Genomic DNA, 10,456 nt, shown 5'->3' with positions numbered 1-10,456 from the left:
GAGGTATTCCCAGAATCTCGCGGACAGGTTAGCATGATCCATAAAACCAGTTTTTCGAAGAGAGAAGTCAAGAAGTTTTCCCGGGAAGTGAAGTACGCAGAAGTTGCCATGGTCGACACACCCGAATACATCGACTGGTCAGACCAAAGCATATCGTTCAGCAAGGCAGATCACCCGAAGGCCGTTCCAAGGCCTGGCCACGCAGCCCTGGTTCTTGAAGCACAGATTGGAGGATATAACATGAGCAAGGTATTCATGGATGGAGGAAGCGGTCTGAATCTGCTGTTTGCCAGCACGATGAAAGCAATGGGCCTCACAGTCGACATGCTGAGGGAGTCCGACACGGGATTCCATGGCATTATACCGACTCGACCCGCTTATTCCCTTGGTAAAATATCGCTGGATGTAGTTTTCGGCAAGGCTAGCAACTTCAGAAAGGAAAAAATCGAGTTCGAAGTGGTTGATTGGGAATCTCAGTACCATGCCATCCTCGGCAGACTAACGTTTGCTAAGTTTATGGCAGTCCCCCATTATGCGTACTTGAAGTTGAAGATGCGAGGCAATAACGGGACAACACTAACCGTCCATGGAAGCTTCTCCCGCTCAGACAACTACGACAGAGATTTCCAAAAGATCGCCTCGAAATTCGGGGCAAGGGAAGAACTTAATGCGGTTGACGCCGTTACAGACCACGCACAACCGCCAGCAGATAATCGCAACGTAAGATCCGATGAATTTGACGCCGCGAAGGAAGCAAAGAAGCAGCAGGTGCATCCCTCTGACCGGAAGAAGACAGTCAATACTTCGGCAGACCTCACTGTCGCATAGGAAAGCACGCTCATCGAGTTCCTCCGTGAGCGCTGGGAAATATTTGCATGGGAACCATCCGACATGCCAGGTATTCCCAGGGAACTCACTGAGCACGCCCTCAATGTTGACCCAAAAGCCAAACCAGTACAACAGTCGATGCGCCGGTTTTCAGAGCCGAAGAGAAAGGCCATCGGCGAAGAAGTTAGTCGGCTCCGCAAGGCTGGATTCATTCGGGAGCTCAAGGAAGCCGAGTGGGTGGCCATTCCAGTCATGGTACCAAAGAAAGACACAACCGCCCTTCGCATGCGTATCGATTACACGAGCCTCAACAAGCATTGCCCTAAGGATCACTTCCCCTTACCTCGAATCGATCAGATAGTCGACTCCACAGCAGGATGTGATCATCTCTCTTTCCTCGATGCGTACTCCGGGTACAATCAGATCAAGCTCAAGAAGGAGGACCAAGAGCTGACCGCATTCATCACCCCACACGGCGTTTTCTGTTACAACGTCATGACTTTCGGGTTGAAAAATGCAGGAGCAACTTATCAGCGATGTATGCAAGCCTGTCTTGGAGAGCAGATTGGAAAGAATATCGAGGTCTACATTGATGACATCGTGGTGAAGACAAAGCACGCCGCCACACTCATCGACGATTTGTGGGAAACCTTCGACAATCTCGACAGATATAAAATCAAGTTGAACCCGAAGAAATGTTTCTTTGGGGTGCCAGGAGGACAAGTACTCGGGAACATCATCTCAGCCAGAGGGATAGAAGCAAACCCCTAAATCAAAGCTATTCTCGACATGGAGCCACCAAAGAATTTGCATCAAGTGCAGCAATTGGCGGGACGATTGGCCGCACTCAGCAGATTTATTGCCAAGCTAGGAGAGAAAGCTATGCCCTTCTACAACCTGATGAAAAAGTCAGAAAAGTTCGAGTGGACCGATGAGGCGCAAGAATCTTTCGACAATCTAAAGAGGATCTTGTCGACATCTCCAGTGCTCGTGACACCGCATGAAAAGGAAACACTGCTCATGTACATAGCAGCAACGGTGCAAGTCTTCAGCAGCGTGCTAGTTGTCGAACGGGAAGAGGCAGGAAGAGTCCATGACGTGCAAAGACCAGTCTACTACCTTAGAGAAGTACTCACGCCAGCAAAGCAGAGATACCCTCATCACCAGAAGCTAGCATATGCGGTATGGAGAACAGCTCGTAAGTTGCGACATTATTTCACGGAGCATCCGATCATCGTGGTAAGTGAAGCACCGTTGAAAAATATACTCACTAACCCAGAAGCGACGGGTCGAGTGTCCCAATGGGCTATTGAGATAGCACCTCACGACATAACCTATGTCAACCGAATGGCGATAAAATCCCAAATCCTCCCAGACTTCGTGGCAGATTGGATCCAATCACAAACACCAGCAGCACCCGATATGTCTGGTTCATGGACGATGTACTTCGACGGATCAAAGCGGAGTACAGGCGCAGGAGCAGGGGTGATATTGATATCGCCGCAAGGAGACAAGATGAAATACATTCTGCATATGAATTTTTCTTTACCGACAAATAATGAAGCAGAATACGAAGCATTGCTGCACGGAATGAAGATGGCAAAAGCATGTGGAGCAACTCGCCTGAAAATCTACGGAGACTCGAACTTGGTAGTGCAGAAGTCGATGAACTTATGCGACACAGTCAGCGATAACATGATTGCCTACCATCAGTTGTATCAGAATATGGAAGCCAAGTTTGAAGGGTGCGAACTTAATTACATCTGCAGAGCCAGCAACGAAGAAGCTGACGCCCTAGCAAACATTGGATCCATGTGCTCTCCTATTCCAGATAGGGTATTCTACGAAGTCATCGTGCAACGATCGATAAAGGAGAAAGCATCGGCATCTCCAAAATCATCGACTGATGTTCCAGAAGCAATTCTACAACAAACTGACGAAGGAACTCCACCTCAGTCTGCAGAACAGGTCCTTCTCCTTGAACCTCTATGGACCAAACCTTTTCTGGCATACTTGATAAAACAACAGTTACCAGAGGACCCAGTGGAAGCCAGACGAATTGTGAGACGATCAAAAGCCTTCACTGTGGTAAACGAAGAACTATACAAGCGTAGTATTTCCAGCATCTTTCAAAGGTGCATTGCCATCGACGATGGAAAAGCTCTGTTACGCGAGATACATGAAGGCACCTGTTGACACCATGCAAGCAGCAGGGCACTTGTGGAGAAAGCTTTCAGAGCAGGATTTTACTGGCCAACGGCAGCGTCGGATGCTCGGGACTTGGTTTGGAAGTGTGACCCTTGTCAGCGTTTTGCACCAAAACCGCACGCTCCCGCAACAGATCTAATGACGATACCCCTAGCATGGCCCTTCGCACAATGGGGACTCGACCAAGTTGGACCATTGCCAAGATCATCGCATGGGGGACACACGTATCTTCTCGTTGCAGTCGACAAGTTTACCAAATGGATCGAGGCCGTACCTGTTCGAAATCAGAAAGCCGAAACCGCCGTTGAATTCTTTAGGGGAATAACTTGCCGCTTCGGTATGCCTCACAGTATCGTCACAGACAATGGAACTAATTTTGATTCCAAAAATTTCCGGAAGTTTTGCGATGATGGTGGCATCAAACTAAAGTTTGCTTCGGTAGCACATCCCCAGACCAACGGTCAGGTCGAAAGGATCAATGGTCTAATAGGGGATGGCCTCAAGAAACGCCTTACAGGCGCAGCTGGAGCTTGGGTCGAAGAATTGCCTTCCGTACTATGGAGCTTGCATACCACACCCAACAGGTCTACTCAGTACACCCCGTTCTTCTTGGTATATGGAGCCGAAGCAGTTCTACCAGCCGATGTTCGGTTCGAAGCCCCTCGAGTGACTGCGTACACGGAAGTTACTTCCAACAACGCGTTGCAAGATGCTGTCAATCTCCTCGACAAAGCTAGGGACATTGCCTTGGCACGAACAACGGTGTATCAGCAGGCATTACGAAACTACCACAGTCGACGAGTACGCAGCCGAAGCTTCAGCGTTGGCGATATGGTACTACGACTAAAGCAAGAGAGACCTTTGAAGCTGGAATCCCCATGGGAAGGGCCGTTCATCATCACTAAAGTGATACCAGGGGGAGCTTATCGCCTCAAGAATCCAGCTTCGGGTCAAGACACCGAAAATCCATGGAATGTTGCACATTTGCGATGGTTCTACACATAGGATATAATCCTTTCCTTGTTATTTGGCAGCTTCTAAGCTAGACTTATATTATGAATAAATTTTCTGATCAGATTTTCTACCTTTGTTGTTCCAGGCCTCATTATCCGAACAATTTGTTCGGGGCCCTTCTCATTGGCTCTTACTCCCATCGGGAGCGCAGGCCAAAAATATGTTCACAGTGTCATTAATTAAATACTCCCATCGGGAGCTAAGATTAATGACACACGACAACCCATCTAAAGCCTCGAGAAAATATGCGACGCTGCAGACGATGGACGTACTATCATAAAACAAGGCTCAAGCCGGTGCACCGCGCGACGAAGACAAGCGCCTAAATCCCTCGATTACTCGACGGGTGTCGCTCTTACAGAACCTACGCATCGACTCCGCAATAAACTTGCAAATACAACGGAGTCGTCGGGTGAGCAGGTTGACTTGATCACTCAGCCGCCCCCGACAAAATATTATCAATCGAATTAGCAAATTCACCAAAAGTACATGATGTACAAAACACACATTGAATGAGATTATCCCTTGCAGGTACAAGGTCATTACATACATAAATTCATGGCAGGTTTCTGTGGTCCTCTCGGGCCCTCAGATCTCTCTCAATACCTGTTTCCATCCGAGAGATGTTAGTATACGCAGGATTTCTAGCAATATCGTAATACTGGTCTAAACTCCTATTGGTGTTTGCTATGGCCTCCAAATCTAAGGTCGGATGACACGCCAACACTGAAGCAAGGGCACGTTCAGCACCACCCAGGAGCTCTTTTCGCACCAACAGTCGAATCCTTTCAGGGGTCTTGAATTGAGTAAACAGGGCAGACAAAGTTTCGGGTGCTTCGTCTAGAGGAAACAATGTTCTCCAAACCATCGAGAGATGAGCATGGAACTTGTCGAAGTAGTAGTACACCTTCTCTGCCCGATGTTCGAATTTGGCCACGACAACAGCCTTCGGTCGATTGGACCACAGCTCATGCTTCGGGTGAGCGACATCGGTCATCGCTTTGATCTTCTCATGGATCCTCCTGTTCTCCTCTGATTTGTCAGGAGCTGCGACTGTCGAGAGGCAAAAATCAGTGATAAGATATCCAAGCTTCGATAAAAATCGACGGATGGATAGACACTTACAGCTCAAGCTTTCGGTAGCAACGCGGAGACCGTCGAGAGCGTGTTGTTCAATTGCGATCGCAATCTCACTTTTCCTTTTCACCAACGCTGCCATTGCGTGAAGGGTGGAGATGTCTTTGTTCAATCGAGATATTTGGTCGCGCAAACGACGAACAAGATCGGATTCGTCACTAGCCGAAAGATTTAATGAAGGATCGGCACGAGAAGAAGAAGACGAAGGCATCTGCAGCATAAGTCGCAGTTCAGAACAGCATTAATAAAAACTCCCATCGGGAGCGCAGCGGCGTATATATTACATTCAAAAGATTGTTGATACTGGTAACAGAGCCAAAAATAAAAAAGGACTAGGCTAAATTGTATCGAGCCTTAATTACAGACTGATAAAGCAAGTTGTCATTCAAGGAGCAGCCGATGATGAGCCAGGAGCAGCCTCGGATGCAGTCTTGGTCTTCGCCCCGTCAACCAGCTTGAGGAGTTGATTGGCACATGTTACTGCTGATTGTTTGAAGGGCTCGAGATTGATTAGGCAATCATTGTCATCTACAGGCAATGCCTTAGACAACTTTTCTAATTCAGAGCCCAGCCCATGACCCATTAGCAGCTGGAAAGTAAGTACCGCCCCAAACAAACGGGAACGATGTTTATGTACCTCCACGGGTTCTGAAGGATCGATGAGAAAAGCGTCTGCCATCTCGCTAAGGGTCTTGTTCTGCTTCTTCTTCGAAAAAATCATCGAGAACAACCTCGACAATGCTCCCTTGGTCTTCTGCAAAAGTCCAAGAACTTGGGCGTTGGATTCAGTAGCAAGTGACAAGGCATCAGACATGGAGTCCTCCCGAAGCTTGCGGGCCCGATCAAAGTTCATATCGGCAGCGCCTGAAAGAAGATAGATAAGCAGCTTGAAGGAAAGTACTGAACACAAACATGCACGAAGGAACTTACTCATTAAGTTTGCAATGGATTCACGAAGGATGCCCTCTTTTTCATCGACAGCGAGTGCAGCCTTGCGTTTAGCATCTTGCTCATCCTTCATCTTTTGCTTCAGCTTCTTCAGCTCATTTTTCAGCAAGATGTTCTCATTTTTGGCATCGGTAGCAAGCCTGTTGGCCTCCAGCACCTGGTCAGCCGAAGTCTTGATGGTCTTCCGAAGATGAGCATTTTCAGACTCCAGATGAGTAAACTGGTCAGCAAGATCTGCCACAGCGTCAACTGTGGCATAGATCGGCTGCAGGGCATTGCCAGAAGGAATAACCTTCGACACCGGAATCTTCTCCACGACCGTCCTTGAGGGCGGCGTTCGTCTGGCAGGCGAAGGATTTGACTCCTTGCCTGATTCGGGTCTCCCAGAAGAAAACTTAGCCCTCTTTGCGAGAGGAATGTCGTCATCATCATCAGAGCTGCTGGGAAAGCAAGGATGTTAATCGTACAGAATAAAGGAAGGAAGTTACAAGGGAGAAATAACTACTCGCAGGTCTAAGTCATCTTCGACAGCAAAAAAGCCTGCCAAACTTTTCGGGGCAGGAGGAGGCGATGCAGTTTCATCGGCATCATTATCTTGTCCGCTAGGACTCGATTCAGCCATCGTGATCAGGTCATCGTTTATCCTCCTGCATCGCCTGCTCCTGGTAAGGGTATCGTCCTCGGGGGCTTCTTCCTCATGGACGTCGCTGTCCTCAAGGGCATGTTGAGCATCATCGGTCTCTTCGGAATCGTCATCATCCTCTGGCTCCACACCACTTTCGGGTGTGGGAGGATAGCATCGGACCACGGTGGAGGCCTGTTGACAAGAGAGTAACATGGAAAATTGGAGAACAACACGATAATAGCAAAAAGAAGCGAATGCAATAAAAAATACCTCAGCTGGAAGGTGTGTCAGATCATATGGAGAGCGAGCCGAAGTCAGGACAATGGTGTCCTTCATGCTGTAGCAAGTAAGGCGCCGCACTTCGTCATGAAGGTCGTCACCCGACAGGTCGGCAGAGCTTACTCTCGACTTGTCGCCCTCCCCAGTGTACATCCACAGCTGGTGGGGACGGGACATCAGTGGCTGCACCCGACGTTTTAGAAACACTGGAACTACTTCAGTGCCGCACATCGTCAGGCCTCCTGCGTTCTTCAGGTCAATAACCTGCTCGAACAGCTTGTCGGCTACAGCGCTTTCATCAGGAGACAGGGTGTTTCGCCAAGACTTCTTCAGCTGAGCCACTAAGACATCCTCAAAGGGAGGAAGGTTGGAATGCCGCCCAGGCACTGGAGTGTCTCGCAGGTAGAACCATTTGTGGCGCTAGCCCTGGATGGATTCTTTCATCGGGAAGTTAAGATAATCAACCTCTTTTCTAACAACGAAGCCAACGCCGCCGACGACGGGGGGGGGGCGTTGTTGTCGTTATGACGCTTGCCATAGAAAATTTTCCTCCAAAGACCCCAGTGGGGATCAATGCCGATGAAAGCTTCACAGCCAGTGATGAAAATAGAAAGGTGGAGAATGGAATTTGGGGTCAGCTACCAGAGCTGGATCCCATAGAAAAACAGAAGGGAACGAAGAAACTCGTGGGCAGGAAGCGAAAGCCCGTGAAACAGAAAGGCGACGAACATGACAGTAAAGCCCTTTGGAGGATTTGGGCAAGAGGAAGGACCTGGAAGACGAATATCATCGTCGGAAGAGGAGATGAAGCCGAGGGAGTGGAGCTTGCTTACCTCGCGATTGGTAATGGTAGAGGCGCCCCAATCGCGGGTGACCTTGGTTGTGCCCGAGGCGCTGGCGCTCTTCTTCTTGCCCATGGCATCCGGAGCTTTCGAGGAAAGGAACAGAGGTGAAGAGGAAGGCTAGGAAGAAGATGAGTAGTATAGAGGCATAAAAAGTAAAAAATGATGAAGGCGCTCTATTTATACCGTAAAACCGCTGGAAGATCGTGGCCATAACCTTAAAGCCATCGTGGGAGGTGGATGAGATCTAGTCGTACACGTGTCACTCTACAGAGAACGGAACCGGCGGCCCATTATTCCCACGATGTGCGGAAATCGAGGAGGCACCTCGGTTAATACGCATGCACTGGTCATTTCCTAAAAACTGCCCGCGTAGAACTAGGGTGGGCCCGTCAGGTCACGTCTTGTCAATCAAACCATGGCAGTGGTTACATCATCAATGATGTCGTAAAAGCTTGGTTGAGGAGTCGAAGTAACAAACAAAATTGTCGAGTGGTCAACTTGAGTCTACGCACGGATTGCAAGCATCCGCACCTAGACTCGGGGGCTACTCCCATCGGGAGTGCAGAACGCGCACCCGATAAACGTGAACTCGATGATTTTTCCATAAAGAAGGGCGTGAAGAAGTATTTGAAGAAAAGAGCGGTATGCTCAGCTCGAGTCTGCACCTGGTCACAAGCGCCCGTGCCCAGACTCGGGGGCTACTCCCATCGGGTGCGCAGGACGCGCACCCGACCAAACTTTTTTGCACTCCAGGATCATGCCCGGGGACTTGATTCTGAGTAGAGTAACGTTGTTTTGCCAATGGCAGTTAACCAGCAAAGCTGGGCATGTTACTCAATATCCTTTACGCGTCCAAACTTTACTAAAAAGTACAAGCTCTGATATGCATGTATCGGATGACCTATGAAGACTTGTAAGAAACTTCGGCAGAAGAAGACATTCGAGTGGCACAACTTGAGTCTACACAAGGATTGCAAGCATCCGTATCTAGACTCGGGGGCTACTCCCATCGGGAGCGCTGGACGCGCACCCGATAAAAGAAGATGAAGCTGTTACAAGATGGACAAGAACAATCAAGGGAGAAGAACGTTCAGTGGAGGCATGCTTTAGTCTCTACCCGAAAAATCTTCGGCTAGACACTCGGGGACTACTGCATTACCTTTCGGGTAACCGACATTGCCCTATCCTGTACGGCCCAACTAGAGGCCCATGAAGATACCCGATGGCAAGGTGGGCCACTAGGACGGTGCTGGAGAAGATTCCTTGAAGTACAAGACGAAGAGCCGAACAAGGAAAGTTTAGTGCTAGGTCTTTTGTAAACCTAGTCATACCCGGACAGATCTCTTGAGACCTGGCCTCCTATATAAAGGCTAGGAGAGGGGCTGCCGAGGGACACGATCAATCTTAGCAACTTTAGCCACCAGAAGTCTAGAGCTAGGTCGCCGTAACACTGTGCCTCTCGACGAGATCACAGCCGAAACCTTTAGCACCCCATTGTAACCCGATATTTTCATAATCAAGATAAGACAGGCAGGATGTAGGGGTGTTACCTCATCGAGGGCCCTGAACCTGGGTAAATTGCTCTCCCCGCTTGTCTGTTAACCGATGTCTCGTGTCAGCCTACAGGATTCCATCAACCCTAAGCCCCAATCGGAGGGCATTGTCGAGGAGCACCCTCGTCAATAGGTGGATACTTTTTTTTAAATTAAACGGATCTATAAAATTGATGGACTTGGATGGAATATCCTTGAAGAAGCTCGACTTGTCGAAAAATTTGTTTACGACAAAGTTCAAAGAGTTGAATACGATAAGATTAGATCTTCCGTAGCGATGTTTATAGTCTATGTGGATTATTCTAGAAATCACTACATATATATTTCTTTTACGATATATGTTAGTAGGATGGCAAAAATACATTCCTTACCAGAAGTGTGTATTAAGGATGTATACTAGATACAACCAAGAGTTTTGCTGGTCCGTGGAATACTAGATAGGTATACAAACTTCAATTGGATGAAGTGAGTATCACGGAGTTGGAATCTTCACCGGATGAAATAGTCAAAGAGTTTTTTGATTTCATCAGTAACGATGAAGATGCTTGCATTTGCAAGAAATTAAGTGGGAGCGCTGAGACATAATTATAATATTATATGTGGATGACATATCATTGATTATAAATGATGTAATTATGTACTTGATGTGAATAAAAGGTTTCATTGAGAATTAACTTCAATGAAAGGATATGGACTGAAACATATTTAGGGTCAAGATCTATGAAGATATATTGAAATGCATAATAAGTTTAAGTCAAAGTACATAGAATGAATATTGAAGTAGTTCAATATAAAAATATTAAGAAGGTGTTCTTTTCATGTAAAGGTTTAACAAGACTTGAGTGTATCTGACACTCAATGAGTAAAAACACAAGAGTGATTTTAGATCATGAATAATATGTACACAATCAGATGTCCTGTGCTCTAAAGAGTTAGGAGCATATACCAGAATGATTCATGTGATGATCATTGGACAATAGTAAGAATATCCCTGAGTGCTTTAGAAGAACCAAGGATAT

At 47.6% G+C, this 10,456-nt stretch overlaps 1 protein-coding gene across 1 annotated transcript; it reads left to right on the top strand.

The window, feature by feature from the left end:
• Positions 1-297: 297 nt before the first annotated feature.
• On the top strand, positions 298-828 carry LOC127328796 (uncharacterized). Its single transcript, XM_051355368.1, has one exon. The coding sequence runs from the start codon at positions 298-300 to the stop codon at positions 826-828; it is 531 nt and encodes a 176-aa protein (XP_051211328.1).
• The last annotated feature ends 9,628 nt before the right edge of the window (positions 829-10,456 follow it).

The sequence above is a fragment of the Lolium perenne genome, chromosome 2 (assembly GCF_019359855.2).
Source record: "Lolium perenne isolate Kyuss_39 chromosome 2, Kyuss_2.0, whole genome shotgun sequence".
Classification (NCBI taxonomy): Eukaryota; Viridiplantae; Streptophyta; class Magnoliopsida; order Poales; family Poaceae; genus Lolium; species Lolium perenne.
This window is presented reverse-complemented; position numbering and strand designations above follow the sequence as displayed.